This window comes from Rutilus rutilus, assembly GCF_951802725.1.
Source record: "Rutilus rutilus genome assembly, chromosome: 2".
NCBI lineage: Eukaryota > Metazoa > Chordata > Actinopteri > Cypriniformes > Leuciscidae > Rutilus > Rutilus rutilus.
Window position 1 is genome coordinate 34,853,182 of NC_140210.1, and position 16,858 is coordinate 34,870,039.

The 16,858-nt window shown below is 37.4% G+C and overlaps 2 protein-coding genes across 3 annotated transcripts; one reads left to right on the forward strand and one right to left on the reverse strand.

The window, feature by feature from the left end:
- The first annotated feature begins 123 nt into the window (after positions 1–123).
- Positions 124–9,322, forward strand: LOC311285887 (uncharacterized protein). Of its 2 annotated transcripts, none has more exons than XM_084401751.1 (7): positions 124–313; positions 533–1,531; positions 2,896–2,972; positions 7,286–7,787; positions 7,928–8,009; positions 8,115–8,297; positions 8,456–9,322. In XM_084401751.1, exons 1-6 carry the CDS (start codon positions 293–295, stop codon positions 8,270–8,272), a joined length of 1,839 nt encoding a protein of 612 aa, XP_084257877.1. In that variant the 5' UTR covers positions 124–292; the 3' UTR covers positions 8,273–8,297; positions 8,456–9,322. The 2 variants fall into 2 exon arrangements, with proteins under 2 accessions (XP_084257877.1, XP_084257878.1); XM_084401752.1 differs by having other exon boundaries at positions 8,459–9,109.
- Positions 9,323–13,621: 4,299 nt separating this feature from the next.
- Positions 13,622–15,091, reverse strand: LOC311285888 (galactose-specific lectin nattectin-like). The gene is made up of 6 exons (XM_084401753.1): positions 15,031–15,091; positions 14,815–14,896; positions 14,567–14,706; positions 14,285–14,425; positions 14,080–14,194; positions 13,622–13,827 (listed from the first exon to the last, which is right to left on the reverse strand). The coding sequence occupies exons 2-6, from the start codon at positions 14,882–14,884 to the stop codon at positions 13,745–13,747; spliced, it is 549 nt and encodes a 182-aa protein (XP_084257879.1). The 5' UTR covers positions 14,885–14,896; positions 15,031–15,091; the 3' UTR covers positions 13,622–13,744.
- Positions 15,092–16,858: the final 1,767 nt, after the last annotated feature.

The following is a 16,858-nucleotide window of genomic DNA, read 5'->3' on the forward strand; positions in this document are numbered from 1 at the left end:
GTAAACTGCACATTTTGAAATGATTTATAGAGGAGATGATGGATTGTGAGATAAGATTTGGAAAACAGGTTTTGGCAGTACAGAAATGCTAGACTATAAAAGGAAGTTCAAAGACAGAAAGAAGGCAGTGACTAAGAGGGAAGCACAGAAACAAGGTGCTCCACACTGGTTGCACAACTGTTTCGCAAGAGCTATATACTATGGATTAAAGAAAAGAGAGATTCAGTTTTAGCACTCTTCAAAATGATTAAGCAATGCAGGATATGTAAAGGATAACCGAAAATGAGAGACTATGGAGGAACAAACAGCAAAGGTATGAAAAGATTGGTCAAGACATGATAAGATCTGCAAGAACGCATTTAAGTTCTTAAAGAGCGCACAAAGATCAAATATGATATATGGTTTGTATAATATATTAGAGTAAATATGCTCTGTCGCTATATTGTACAATCTTATAAAGTATACTAACTAAGTTTGAAGAAATAAAAGGTAAATAGTTACATAAAAGCATTAATTTCCTTTTTTCATGCAGGGTGATGTGAGGGATGGTCATCAGAATGACATCTCATTGCTTCAGTCTATGCTGCTGAAACTTAACACGAGTCCAAGAAAACGTGTTGACCGTCCAAATAGAAGTACTTTCAGATCAGATGCACTTCCAGATACAACCTCCCAAAGTGTGTTTTACCGATCTCTGGAGTCTGAAGAACATATAACAAATGAAGACAGAAACGATTTGGATACCACAGTCAGATCTGATGGTGATGAGAAACAACCAACAAGGAGTTCTAAAACAGAAGATGGAAATGAAGGGGTTGAAGAGTTCAGAGGGCCTCCAGATGAGTTTCATGAATGTGAGAGAAAGAGTTTTCCTCCTATCTCTTTATCCATACAAACACAGGCAGCAGAATCAAGTCAGGGACCAAAAGAAGGTGAGCTGTTGGAGGACAAAAACAACAAAGAGCCAAGCGTGGAGGAGCCCATGGCTGGAGCTGCATCGCTGCGTAACAATCCGTCTCAACAATCATCTGCGTACATGTCTCTCCTCTCGATGTCCTCAGAGAGATGTGACACTGCACAGATGGAGTTTAAGCATGAACAACTAGATGAGGCTTGTGGTGGTCCCTCAAAAGCAGTTGGTATGGACACAAGCAGTGTTCTAACCTATCAAACTGCTGTGAACGTTACAAGCAGGACAGCAAGATCCGCTTCAGATCCATTAGCCCGGAAGCGTAGGGAGGAGAGAACCCTCTCAGCTCCAAGCATGTCAAACCTCCAGGAATATGAAAACATTGCAGATACAATGAAAAGGTTCAGCAAAGCTGCTGCGATTTTGGGATGGGAGGATTCAGATATGAGTTTCGGGGGGGTGGAACAGGAGAACTCTCTTGTCAAAATGGAAAAGAAGGGAGTGAAAATCAAGATGAAGAATCTTACTCATAAATTGATGGAAAAGTTGAAAGAAAAACATGATTGTGAGCACGCCGACAGCAAGAGCATCCAAGACAGTGGGGAAGAAGAGGCCCAATCTGTATGTTTACTTTATCATACTTCTGTTGCAACCTGGTATCACGACAAGACGTGAAATAATCACGTTGGTCCCCTTTGGAAAACGTGTAGATGTCACAGTTTAACGCCCTCAAACGTGAATCATACACGTAACGTTACCCTCAAACGTGAATCTTACACGTACCCTCAAACGTGAATCTTACACGTACCATTATCCCGGGACGTTTGCTAATCCTACCCCAATCTAATCATAACCATTTCTTAAAACTAAGTTACGTAGGCTACAATTATAAAGAAAAACAACAGACAGACAAGTATAATCACAATAATTTATTTATTGAGAAAATGTCAAAATCGGTACCAAAAGTTGTTCACGTGACGATGTGTCGCATTCCTCTCTGGCAGTGGTTTTGTATGAGGTAACAGAGCAGAATTTAAGTTATTAATTCAAATCCATGAAAATGTTAATCCGTCTTCGGTTCGGTAGTTCGGTTCGCTCTGAGGGCTGCGCGCTTCATTTCAAATGTGAATGTGCATGACGCAATCTGTGACGAAGCAGGCGAGGCGAGAGCCAATGAGCGTTTGATATTGCCGTAACCATAGTAACCTTGAGGGCGCAATTTTTGAATTTGAATTCATAACAAGCGCGGGGTTTGACGTTTACGGTCAAGATGACGATTACTGGATAAAGGGCTGAGTTTGGATCTTTTTCTTGCAAATAATATATGGATTCTGAAGGTTTGGATTACATCAAGCTAATAAAATTGATGTATTTTGTGAATCGATGTTGTGTTGTAAGGTTAGTATATTATGGTTATTAGGAACGATAAATAAATTATTGTGATTATACTCGTCTGTCTGTTGTTTTTCTTTATAATTGTTGCCTAGGTAGTTTTAAGAAATGATATGGTTAGGTTTAGGGGTAGGATTCGTGGCTCAAACTATCTTTTAATGCCATATTGTTCATAAAAATGCCATTTTCATACACATATCTGTCCATACGTTTTATCATTTTAATATTGTCCATAAAATGGGTATGTTTAGGTGTGGGAGTAGAAGGGATCTTACATTTATAATCTATAAAATGGTAAGGAAATTGTACAGATATCTTCAATGGCAAACGTGTATGATTCACGTTTGAGGACGTGTAAGATTCACGTTTGAGGGCGTTAAACTGTGACATCTAACGTTACACGTTTTCCAAAGGGGACCAACGTGATTATTTCACGTCTTGTCGTGATACCGGGTTGTCTATTCTTATACATCTTATGACAGATCTTTAATTTCAACGAACTGATAATTAACTTTTTTGTTAGCTGCGTTTTAACTATTTAACTTTTTCCTGTGCTCTTTTTTCACACTAAATCGCAATGAATCACCATGCAGCTAAATTCCATGGAGATGGAGGTTGAGGTTCCACCACCACTTCCACCAAAAAAGAGGAAATATGTTGTCTTAAACAGGTGGGATATAAATATAAACATATTTAGCAGTGTTATTTTTATATTGTTTATATACTATTATTGTATTTATTCATATTTTGTGAATTCACTTTTATTGATATTTAAGTTTTAATTGTAATCTTTTTTTTCTTTTTTTTTTCTTAAAGGGATAGTTTACCCAAAAATGAAAATTCTGTTATTAATTACTCTTGTCATTCCAAACCCGTAAGACTTTAGTTCATCTTCGGAACACAAATGAAGATCTTTTTGATTAAATCTGAGAGATTTCTGTACTCTCTATTGACAGCCTTACCAACAACCACTTTGACGAGACTCAATCGCTTTATATGATGAACAGATTTAATTTAACGTGCTGCGTAACACGAGAATGAACCTCATTGGTTCTTGCAGAAGCTCGAACGTGCTGCGTAACACGAGAATGAACCTCATTGGTTCTTGCAGAAGCTCAAACGTGCTGCGTAACACGAGAATGAACCTCATTGGTTCTTGCAGAAGCTCGAACGTGCTGCGTAACACGAGAATGAACCTCATTGGTTCTTGCAGAAGCTCAAACGTGCTGCGTAACACGAGAATGAACCTCATTGGTTCTTGCAGAAGCTTGAATGTGCTGCGTAACACGAGAATGAACCTCATTGGTTCTTGCAGAAGCTCAAACGTGCTGCGTAACACGAGAATGAACCTCATTGGTTCTTGCAGAAGCTCGAACGTGCTGCGTAACACGAGAATGAACCTCATTGAATCTTGCAGAAGCTCAAACGTGCTGCGTAACACGAGAATGAACCTCATTGGTTCTTGCAGAAGCTCAAACGTGCTGCGTAACACGAGAATGAACCTCATTGGTTCTTGCAGAAGCTCGAACGTGCCGCGTAACACGAGAATGAACCTCATTGGTTCTTGCAGAAGCTCGAACGTGCCGCGTAACACGAGAATGAACCTCATTAGTTCTTGCAGAAGCTTGAATGTGCTGCGTAACACGAGAATGAACCTCATTGGTTCTTGCAGAAGCTCAAACGTGCTGCATAACACGAGAATGAACCTCATTGGTTCTTGCAGAAGCTCGAACGTGCTGCGTAACACGAGAATGAACCTCATTGGTTCTTGCAGAAGCTCAAACGTGCTGCGTAACACGAGAATGAACCTCATTGGTTCTTGCAGAAGCTCAAACGTGCTGCGTAACACGAGAATGAACCTCATTGGTTCTTGCAGAAGCTCGAACGTGCCGCGTAACACGAGAATGAACCTCATTGGTTCTTGCAGAAGCTCGAACGTGCCGCGTAACACGAGAATGAACCTCATTAGTTCTTGCAGAAGCTTGAATGTGCTGCGTAACACGAGAATGAACCTCATTGGTTCTTGCAGAAGCTCAAACGTGCTGCGTAACACGAGAATGAACCTCATTGGTTCTTGCAGAAGCTCGAACGTGCTGCGTAACACGAGAATGAACCTCATTGGTTCTTGCAGAAGCTCAAACGTGCTGCGTAACACGAGAATGAACCTCATTGGTTCTTGCAGAAGCTCAAACGTGCTGCGTAACACGAGAATGAACCTCATTGGTTCTTGCAGAAGCTCGAACGTGCCGCGTAACACGAGAATGAACCTCATTGGTTCTTGCAGAAGCTCGAACGTGCCGCGTAACACGAGAATGAACCTCATTAGTTCTTGCAGAAGCTTGAACGTGCTGCGTAACACAAGAAGGAACATGCTTGAGCTTCCATTACCAGAGCTGATGTGTGAGTTGATTAATGTTTATGTGCAAATAAAAGCCTAAATTCAGTCTGTTCATCATAAAGTAAAAGTCTTTTCTGAAAATTTGGACTAAACCCCTCAATTCATATGGATTAGTTTTACGATCTCTTTATGAACTTTTTGAAGCGTTAAAATGTCAGTTGTGTAGCTGTCAACAGAGGGACAGAAATCTCTCAGATTTCATCAAAAAGATCTTCATTTGTTTTCCAAAGATGAACGAAAGTCTTACGGGTTTGGAACGACATAAGGGTAATTAATGTCAGAATTTTCTTTTTTGGGTGAACCCTTTAAATGATTCATGTGGGGCCGATGTACATGATTAAATCCAACACACCTTTTTTCAGTTCAAGGGTCTCAACCTCAGTTCGGGCCACTGTCCTGCAGAGTTGAGTTCTAACCCTAATTAAACACACCTGAACCAGGTAATCAAGGACTAAAGGATTACTAGAAACGTCCAGGTATTTTGGAGCTAAACTCTGCATAACAGTGGCCCTCCAGGAGCTGAGTTCGACACATGTGATACAGACCAGGGGTTCTCAACTCTGGCCCTCGAGGTCCACCTTCCTGCAGATTTTAGCTCCAACCTTCATCAAACTCACCTGCCGTATCTTTCTAGTAATCCTGAAAACATTGATTAGCTTGTTCAGGTGTTTTTAATTACAGTTTAACTAAAGGTGCGTTCACGCCATGTCGTAATTACTTAAATTACATGATTTCAACTTGTAAAAAGCGTTCACGTCCTCGTAGAGCTCATAATTACTTCTTGTAAGATGGGAATTGTTCGAGAGTTCCTACTTAAACTACGTGACCCCTGCATATTAATTTAGGCATTGATAGTGGTGCCATAGAAATGCATAATTCCCAGTCCAGAATATAACGTTGCATGCTGTCATCTTGAGACTTCTGTAACTACAACATGGAGTGAATGCTGCATAAACTCTGCGGGAAAGTGGACCTGCAGGAAAGGGTCAGAGCTGAGAACCCCACTTGTTTAAATGTTATATGTACATTACTTTTTTTCCAATTGAAACTTTAGTTTTTTTTAAGAGCACTTCCTTATTTGTATTATGAAGTCCACCTATTTATAACTCATTTCTAGTTCTGTGACATTCCTTTTATGTGAAGTGATGGAACAAATCAAACACAAACATGTATGTTGTAATAGAGATCTGCTACGGCTGGTCCTTAAAAACTGGGAAAAAAACTGGAGATACATAGCCTCTGGTAATATCTCAAGTTGCACACAAAGTCCACTGTTAAAAACACTGTATCATATTTTGAGGGAACAACAAATGGTAACACTTTATTTTGATAATCCACTTTAGAACAGTGTTTCCCAACCCTGTTCCTGGAGGCACACCAAGGGTACATCTCAATCAGCTCCCTAGTTCAGTAGTCAGAGTACTGTTCAGGGAGTCTGCCATTTTAAGTGCTGTCTGTCTCAATCACAAATTTCTTCCAGTGCACCGAAATGTTTGCTCCCTTAAAAGTCCCAAAATGCATCGTGAAAACCAGGGAGCACCGATGCTCACTATGTTCCCTTAACAGAAGTTCTGAAGCACAAAACATAAATCACACGGGTGAGCCAACTCACTACACATAACGACACGCAATAGATGTTTTTTAAGAACCATTATTTAATTATATTTCAGCATAAACATACATCACTAGACGGTAATGAACATAATAGCTAACATTTATAAATGATTTATGGCTGAAATGCTGCACTTGCACTTATATGTAACAAGCAAAGGTTTTATAATAATTTACTTTACATAAAAAAAATTATTATTCAGTTCTGCAGTCACAATCATAAATACCAGTAGTGATGTTGTACAATGAGGACGTTGTCATGTCATTGGAAATAGGGTCATTAGTGCCATGTGTCGTGAGTGCAGGGTCCTTACTGTCCTTGCCAGTGCCCGAATGAGATTCACGAAATACGAAGCTGGGGAGCCGATTGAGACACATCCCAACAGTACACATTTTCAAACTCTTCCTAAACAAACACGCCTGATTCAACTCATCAGCTCATTAGAAGAGACTCCAAGACCTGAAATAAATGGGTCAGATAAGGGAGACCTAAGGGACATTCAAAATGTGTACTGTTGGCGTTCCTCCAGGAACAGGGTTGGGAAACACTGCAACTTCATGGCAATAGAGGTCATTAGAGACTGTATGCTTAATATCTGCTGACTGTATACTTTGTAACTGACTATATTTGCAAGTATACATGTCAACTTATTCTACTAACCTTAACCCTAACTCTTACGTAAAAGTCTACTAATACTAATGAGAGTTGACATGGAGTTGCAAATGAATGAGAGTTAGTTGACATGTAGTTGAAAAGTTACTTAGTTAACAGAATGTCTAAAGTGGACTATCAAAATAAAGTGTAACCCAACAAAGGTTTGAATCTATGGTAACACTTTTCAATGAGGTCCCATTTGTTAATGTTATAGTTAATGCATTAACTAACATGCAATGAACAATATATTTGTTGCATTAATCTTTGTTAACTTTAGTTAATACAAATACAATCTAATATATCTTGTCTTTCTGAGCAGAACATTTACCTTAAAGGACTTCAAACTCAATCTTGAACCGATCAACTTAATGGAGGAGATATTCACAGGAAACGAATGGCTCAGTTACCTGCCCAGCAAAACCAGTCCAGCAAAGAAAGACACCAGTGATCAACCAATGACATATGATGTTCTCCAAAAAGAAAAAGATAGTCAGCTCAATATCCCACTGTTGACACCACAACAGGACCAATCAGAGGACATAAAGAACAGTCAAGATGATGTTAGTGATGCTCAACAGGACAATGTAGCAAAAGTTAACAGTGACTTGCATTTAAGACAGGATGCAAATACTTTTGCTATTCCTAAGGCACTGCTAACAACTAATGCAATAAAACAAATGGCATCCGGGATAGACTGTAAGTCAAAGAAATCAGATGACATCTATGACTGTTTGGACATGTATATTATACCCAAAAATGATGTTCCATTAATGAAAAGAAAGTCATCGGATCCTCCGCCGATGGACTTTTCAGCAGTCAAGGTGGGGAATACTTCTCTATATCTGTCGTTAAAGTAACTAGGTTATGTTAATATGTGAGAGACTTAATTATTTTTCCTTGATTTTAACTGTAACTTGATATAAAGTGGAATAAATGACAAATACGATTTTTTCTCACTCAGTCGTTTGAACTTCTGGACAACTCTGCTCTCAAAAGTCGAATTCGTCTCAGTAAAAAGAGACCCCACAAACCACACAAAAAAGGTGAGAAAAACGCTCTGGAGGGTTTGGTGGAGTGAATGTACTAAATGAGAGAAATGAACATGTGCAAACCTCTGACAGATTTGTTGCTCTTGTCTTTTCTCTCAGTAAAAGAAGAAAAGTCAAACACCAAATTCTACGAGATTCCCGAAAACATCCTGAATGAATCCCCTGTCCGTGCATCTCTACCATTTAACAGCATCCCCTTTTCCAAGTCTCCTCCTCATCATTCACCACTGTTTCTAGATCACACCGTCACTCCATGACTGCTCTATCATCTGCAGTTGTCAGGTCAGTAATATCACATACAGTAGACAATATAAAAAACACAGCAAGGCACAAATAGAGAAAGACCATTGTGTACTAAAATAATTCCATTATTTAATCAAGTAATGTGATCATTGTATTAATGTTATGTCTGATTTTCCTTCTTTTTTTTTTTTTTTTAGCAGATTAAAGGACACCTTGACTGTAAAGACTGGAAAATTCAAAACTGAAGTTAAAGGACATTTATTGGTGGAAAAAGTTTTACTGGAAAAACTACTGAAATGACAGTGAGTTTGGATTGCACTGATTTAAGATGTTACAGTGGATAATGGTGATCATGTTCTATTTGCTAGGAAATAACTCACCTTTTTTATTCACCATAACAATTATTTTTATAACAAATGTCATAAGTATGATGATTTATCATGTTAATGTAGGCACAATGGAATTTTGTGTTATTGAAGTTAATAATACACCTGTTCATTCATAACTGCTGATTAACTGTGAAGCACAGTCTTTTTCCATATTATAATGTGATTTATTATGTGAAATAATTTTAGATTTTGTGTGTGCGTCCTTTGCTTGCTTTTCGATTTCGCTCATGAGCTGTAAATCAACAAGCTATTAATTATTGTTTTTTTCCTTTCCATCCCTTTCCCTTGTATACTACTTCCTGAATTCAGTTTTGTGCTTAATGTGAGAATTCTGTGAGAAACCTATGAAATTCTGCAGTATTTAAAACCTGGCTGAAGGTGATGACTTTGAAGTATTCTTAATTAGTGGTTCTTAATCAGACAAACACTAAATAAATAAAATCAAGTGCTTGGTTTGATTGCAAAAGTTCTTTATATCATTTTAAGGAAGAATTGTTTTTATAATTATTTTTGTTGCTGCATAGAAAATCATTTAATTCAGAAAGTTTTATGGGATGATACTCAGATAAAACTGCTCCATCTACTCCTGGTCTTCTTTCAGCATGTCATGTCGTTTGAAGGCGCAGATGTAGTTTTTCTTGACACCACAAGAGTCGTCGTTCCACCTGCCAACCTTCATCAATATCACTATAATAAATAATTTAGCCAAACATCAAGTTTAAATTTAATGTGATTATCCTATAACCCATTATAGGATTCCTCTGTCTTTCCATCCTTACCTTTCCAGTTCATCTCCACGCATTCCTCTGTGCTGGTGTACATGTGGTTGGGTTCACCACTTGTCCAAATTTGATAATTCCAGGAACCATCAAGCCAAAAAAAATTACCAGACTGAAAAGTGAGAAAGAAGTAAAAAATAATAATAAAAAAAAAAAACTGAAGAAAGAAAGTCAGAAGATGTTTGTTTGGGTAGTGGATGAAGCAAGTGGATGCATGTCAATGAAAAACAGAAAATAACAACTCAGTCATTTCTCTTTGGTCTCCCCATTTGTGAACCTCTTCAGACTTCTGTCTTTTAAAGAATTCAAAGCTTCCAAGAAAGTTTCATGGGTTACATTTTTTCACAAGGCAGAGCAAGTAATTATTATCCTCTTTACTATGCATGCACTGACACCAGATGTGCACCAGGGGCTTTGGACCTACACTTGAACTGAGTATGAAACAAGAACATTTAATGACTACAAAACATTCCCCAGAATGGGAATGGGTGTGGGACACAGAGAACCATCTCAGACAATGGGGTGTCTCAACTTCATTAACATACAGACCACAGCTGTTACAACAAAAGCAACTTCATTTACACCATTGAAGAATACACATATGGGATCATTGTTAGGGATCACAACATATGGCACTTAACCTAGCACAGGGGTCAACCACTGGGTGTACGGCGTCGGACTCTCTGCCACATCTGACTGCCGAGAGTGGTGAAGGAATTTAAAAGGGTTCGCCAGATGGGGAACTCAACCGAGGAGCAAGATAAGCACACGTATCCGGTCCATAAGAGGGGAATGGCGCAGCAAGTGAGACACCCAGCGGGTCCCCGACGTTCACTGGCCACGGGAGGACACTGGCTCTACACAAAGACTATAAAATCTGGCAAACGTGTTGGGTGTCGCCCAGCCCGCAGCTCTACCCTCATGCATTATGAGTGCTTTTGCCTTGTAGACTTGCAGAGGCAGCCTGTCCAACAGCACTGTAAGGCCCAGCAGCCGTCATGGACACCCCGGCAGAGTAAAATGTATCTAAAACTGTGTAACTGTGATCTAAGTTGGATTGTCTTGTATAAATAATAAAACCGCTAGATCTTGTAGTTAAGGATACAGTTGTGATCTCTTAGTGTCAACGTCCACTGAACTCTGCCAGCCAAAGTTGCTGCAGCTCACAGTCCGAATGCTTCATAGATTTTGTCTCTTTTTGCATTTTTACTAATCCGATAGCTACATAAATCTGTTTTCTTGTCATTATGAGGTATTACCCTGCTGAAAAAAAACAGCATAAACCAATATGATTCCCATGTCCACCAGCTTTCCCGCTTGACATACCTTATACTTTTGACCAGCGAGGCTGGATTTGTTCAGCAGGGTAAACAGATTTATGTGTACATTTTAGCATAAGGCAGCAACATAACAAAATGTTTAAAAAAATGAAGGGGACTGAATAAATTCTGACTGCACTGTATGAGAGTCATTTAAGCAATCCGATCGATTATCATGTATAAATGATAAGCCCTAAGAGACATTTAGCATAACTAAAGTAACTAAATTTACTGCATCCTAATGACTTAAGACTCACATTTCATGACAGGCAGAGAGAAGACGGCCAGTGTAAAAATGTTTCTATTAACTTCATTTTTAACATAATTTTTTTTTTCATTTTTCACTTTATGCCAGTCTCTCTGTATCTCTTTCATGTTCACAACCTCTCCTCTCTCACATTTTTCCTCGCATTTTAATCGTGCGTTTCGCTTTCAGAGTTATCCATCACACATGAAACGCTAAAACAAATGCATATATATACAAAAATAGTTATCTTATTTCTCATTCACTATTACAGGTAGACAGAAATGCCAGAAATAGCCTATATGTTCACTATCAACTCTTCTTTATGTCAGTTTCAGATGCTTAAATAATAATGTATTTGGGCAGAGCAAAGTTAAAGTTAAAACAAAAAGTAACATTGTTAGGCCATGTTGTAGGGGAGAGGGTGTGACAACCTAACACTTTTTGACTTTTTTCAGTTTGTGTAAGTTCACTTGGGGTTCAGAGTATTTTTTCACATTAATTTCACATGTCTAGTACAATTATGTGGTTTTGTTTCATTCATACAGTGTATACTTTTTTCTTTATTTACCCCGAAAGAATGGAAGTGAAATGTGACATTGTAACATGACCATATGACAGCTTAAAATGTTATCTGATCTAATCCAAAAAAATACACAAGACAAACTAAACATTTTCTCAATAAAATACAATTATTAACTTTTTCATATAAAATAATAATAATAATAAAAAAATAAATACATTTTTGAGTTTGATAACAAACACACGGCAAAACACAGCTATAGCCTACTACAGCACAGTTCAAACATCATAATTTGGAATTATTTCTGAACATTGACTCTCAGTCTTTATTCATGGTTTCTCAATAGAATTCATAAAAGTTGTTAATTGTGAACTATATAGCTAACATTATGGAATAGCATAGTTCTAATATGGGCTCATTGTAACGCATTGTTCGCCTATAGGCTACAACATGCCCATATGCCTTCTGCTGATTAGATCATTATTAAAGAACTATCTAAATGGCTAAATAACAGATTGAAGATTAAAATATTAGCATATTTGTCTCATTTTATAAAAACACACACAAAAAATATAATTACATTTTGGCGCAAATTTTTTTTCTCTATATAGGCCTAGTGTTGATACGGCAACTAAATAGCCTACACTACGACAGTGACCAAAGTAGGCTAATATAAAAAATGGCGACGTCATCCTAACCTAACTGTTGCACTCATGTGATGGGAAGTTCGGATCATTTTACTGCTTGTTCGATCTCGTTCATTAAAATGAACGAATCTTTTTTTCGAGTCATTTCGTTCATTTAAGGGACTTTAAATGTTATACTTTTAACAGGCAAATTCCCCGAACACATCCACCTACGCAATCTTGATCATATTCTGAATTAAGAAATCATTATTATGCAGTCAAAAATAATTTACAGGGAACATAAATAATTACTTTACTTTCTGATTCTTTCGTTCATTTGTCACGTGACTAATCGAGCGGCCGCTCCGGTGGAGCACAGTGACTGGATCTAGAACGTTCAGATGATGCACTGCTCATCTTGTGAGTCCTGAAAATGTACGGGTGTGAGTTCGCTTATAGAATGCGGTGATCAGTCCCGTAAATAACCGTATCTACTGACACTGTGTGTGGTGTGGCCCGGGCCGGACGTAAGCATATTAAGGACAGGACTGTATTCTGCTGCTGTGTGAATGTGGTGGCCCTTTACATAGATCACGTTTTTCCATTCCACTTCGCTACTTTCCCATTGTTTTTCAATGTAAACACACGCAACGCCAAACGGACGCCTTTAACCATTGCTCTCGTGTCCTTTTAAGCCTCTTTGGCATTCTAAAAATGTGGCGCTCAAGTTAAAATAAGTTCAACTTTTCAAAAACGCGTTTCTAGACCTTGCGTTTTTTTCGTTCGACTGACCGGCATCTTGTGTCTTTTACATCAGTATTACTGCACCACTGCATCTGTGTGTTGCTTTGCAATCATTCTGTAAAACAATTCAGTTTTTTCATAAATTCCTAATCGTCCTAAGCTAAAACTTCAAATACACACTCTGGGGACATCAAAGACTTATTTTACATCTTGTGAAAAGGGCACTATACCACCCCTTTAAAAGAAAAAGGTAGGTTATTGGGACAAGAAAAGAGTGATGCAGGGGTGACATCAAAACCCGGAAGACTTGTGATTTTCCTTTGGGGTTTTATAATGTTTTTTTTTTTTTTTGTTCAGTGTATGATTAAAATAAGGTCTGTGCTAAACTGTATATATACATAAACATACAACATAGCTTACACACACCCATATCGAAAACATGAATTTTGAAGCTATTTTTATTAAAAACAAAACAAAAGAAAGTTTGGGGTGTTAGTGTGTGCTGTTTACATTGTAGAACAAAACGCCGTTTCAAGTTATGTTTACCACAGACCTTATTTTACTAATAAAAACCCATAGGAAAATCTCAAGGGATACCAGTGGTGAATTTGTCTTCAAGGTTTTGACATCATCCCTGCACCAATGAATATGTACCCCAAATATGTATTTATACTGTATTTGAATACAATATCCACTGGTACAGTCCATGCAATACAATTTAAAAACTCGAAATAACTCATTTATATTATAAAACAATTTTTTATTCATATTTTAAAATATGTTGTTTTCACAATTTTGAACACAAAGTTATGTTTAAGGTTCACTGACAGATAAAACAGTTCAGTCTAAGCCTACTGCAAGTCTAAGTCAAAGCTGTCTTCACTTTGAAGGCGCATACGTAGTTTTTCTGCACATAACAAGCATCGTCATTCCACTTGCCAACATCTAAAAGAAAGCAGAAAAAGGTCAAACCAACATAGAATGTGAGAATAAAATAATCATGATAGATTCTAGGTTACATTTTATACCAATCATGCAACTTATGTGATTTTACCAATAAATAGTAACAATTATTGGGACAGTGGTATCTTCCTGTTACTATATGCAAAGTCAACTACTTGAAATATGAAAAGTTTAACAAGTGAATTTTAGGCTTTTTAAAATTGCATATTTTAAAAAAGAAACTCTTTTGCTTACGATTCCAGTTCATTTCCACGCAGTCCTCCCTGTTACTGAATTTGTGGTTGGGCTCACCAGGTGTCCAGATTTGATAGTTCCAAGAGGAACCGTCAGTCCAGACAAATCTACCAGACTGAGAGAGTGACAAAGATCAAACATTTTAGGGTAAAGGTTATAGGTAAATTAAAATTTTTACTTTTTAAATCACTTCTGTCTCATTTGCCTGAAAAAACTCAAAGGCTCCGATCCAGATGCGCAGGTTATGTGGACTATACTTGATCACAATGCAGAGCACATCACCATTAGCCTTTGTGTTGTGCACTGACACTAGGTGTCCACCAGGGGCTTTGCTTTTGCAGCTGAACTGTGTGCGGGAAAGAGCAACAACATCAATAAGAAACATCTTTATAGAAAATGAAGAAAGAATCATTTGGAGATAATTACATAAGTCAGTTTCTTTTTAATATGTGTTGTCTATTTTGTCCCACACTGACACTACACTTACCTCAGCTGAAGTGAAGTTGAGACGATTGCCAAAGTATTTGACACAGCGTGATCCCACTCTGAACCAACTCTCATAGCCAGTCATTGGACAGGCTTTAGGCAAAATACAGCCAAATGAGGGATTTAGGCCAGCAGCCTCATCTAAATGTGAACATCACACCAAAATTTGCCCTTGGGGGTTAAAAACTTTCTTTAAAAATATAACATGAAATATTTAAATAAATGAAATAGCCTAATTTTAATCAGCACCTCTCTCCATGGTTAAGAAGCTACCACTTCCAAAAAGGAAAGTCATCAACAAAAAGCTAAAAATCTCCATTCCTGCTGCACACTGTGAAGGAGAGAACATGATCGGTGGACGCTTACAATATTGTGTTATAAAATAGTCATTTAAAAGAAAAATTCCTTATTTAAATTTTTTTTTAAATAATACATGGTTACCAAATGGTACTAAAATGGACTTACCACTCCTTACACTCGTCTTCCGTGTCTCCTCATAACATTTAGTCTGTCTTAAATCCGTCACTTTTTTTTCACAACTCCTCCCTTTCTCTTACTCAGCATTCAGTGTGTCTATATGGAGTTCCACATGAAAGATCATAGCATAAGTTTTGTAAAAAAAAAAAAAAAAGATTTTATTTTTCATTTTATGGAATATTGCAGTATTTATTATAAATGATTTATCAGTGTAGCCTACATCATAATTTTTTTTTAAAATAACTTATGTTCCCTCCAAATCTTTAATCAGATAATAACTTTCCCTCTCTGATGATTTTACTTTAGTTTACTGCTGCGAGGGCGGGACAACCTGTCTTTCAGATGAGGTCACAGCAACAGAAAACCACAACCATCCAAACATCCAACCAATTCCCTATGGACAAAATCAAGTCCCACCCTACATTTTTTCTTGTTTGAGAAGCCGTTTCACTCAGATACTCATCACAATAGGGAAGATAAGACTATCGCAACTCCTGTTTCATGCCAACATGAATACAAATGATCTGTGGAGCAGACTGACCAAATTAAGATATGTGGATGAATTATTTTGGTTTGGAAAACACCTTTAACATATAATGTGCAACATAATTGTGAAAGATAAAAAAATCTTTGTTGTTGTTGAAGTTGCAATCAAAATGCAGTTGGCTCAAACATCTGATCCCAACTTGAATGGGCCTAATGCTTCTGATCTACTAACAAGCTTGCTCCTTTACCACACTAGACCGTTATACCACTGTGCCGTGTGGTTACAGACACTGTTGCTGATCTCTTTAAATTTCAACTTCTACATTTCACATTGCAACTACATGATGATGGAAATCATATGCTGAATGGCTGTACTGTTAGTCTGACTCAAGACTTTAATGTTATGAAAGACTGATTATTTTTCAGAAAATGACTGCAGAGCATATTATATTCTTTTTTTAGCTTAGTAAATGTTGCCTATATTTCTCCTTATATATGTCAGGATTATGTGTTTTAGTTCTCTTTTCCTGTGTGAACTAGTTTCCATTTTGTTCCCTTGATCAATCATTCTATTCACTTTTTATTCAATTAGCTCATTAGTTCCCTCATTTTGTCTGGTATATATTCTCCCTGTTTTGTTCAGTTCTTTGTCCTGTCTTGTCAGTGTTTTACGTGGTTCTGTTTCCTGAGGTTTCCTTGCCTGATGGATTTAAAGACTGTTTTTGCTGATCTCCTTTGTTGTCGTGCGCTTTGCCACATGACAATATTAGTATAACGGTTACACTTTATTTTACAGTACAAGCACTTACAGAGTTCTTACCTAAAGTACTGGGTAATATAATACAACTACATTGGTTAAGGTTAGGTAAGAGTAGGTTCAGGGTTAGTTGCTAGTTATTACAGTTATTGTCATCACAATAATAAGTGCATAGTATGTACACGAGGAACAGGACTGTAAAATAAAGTGCTAGTAGTATAACACTTTTTTTTTTTTTGACAACTCGTACTTCTCACTTTTTCTTGCTGCTTTTAAACTGTAATACTTATTCAGCAGTCTTCACATGCAAAAACCAAACACGCTCTTAAGAACATTTGCTTGGTAACTTATGCTGTCAAAAAAAAAAAAAAAAAAAGTTAAAGTACCTTCTAGTAAAGTTAACCAGGGACCTTATTTTACTTCTAAATACGATTTTCAGTCGTTGATAGTGATATCTTGTCAGTCTCCAACTTTGGTCGTAAACCATTTGTTCAAATAAGACAATTTATATCAGAAATGACATACACATGTTTTTTTTTATTGCTCTGAGCCTCCCCAGGAGCATCAATATTT

Coding starts and splice junctions, on each gene's coding strand:
- LOC311285888 (XM_084401753.1), bottom strand. CDS start 14,884: ATGGAGATTTTTAGCTTTTTGTTGATGACTTTCCTTTTTGGAAGTGGT. Junction 14,707..14,814: donor CTTCTTAACCATGGAGAGAG/GTGCTGATTAAA, acceptor GTTCACATTTAG/ATGAGGCTGCTGGCCTAAAT. Junction 14,195..14,284: donor GAGCCTTTGAGTTTTTTCAG/GCAAATGAGACA, acceptor TCACTCTCTCAG/TCTGGTAGATTTGTCTGGAC.
- LOC311285887 (XM_084401751.1), top strand. CDS start 293: ATGGAGGAACAAACAGCAAAG. Junction 1,532..2,895: donor GGGAAGAAGAGGCCCAATCT/GTATGTTTACTT, acceptor ATCACCATGCAG/CTAAATTCCATGGAGATGGA. Junction 2,973..7,285: donor AAATATGTTGTCTTAAACAG/GTGGGATATAAA, acceptor CTTTCTGAGCAG/AACATTTACCTTAAAGGACT.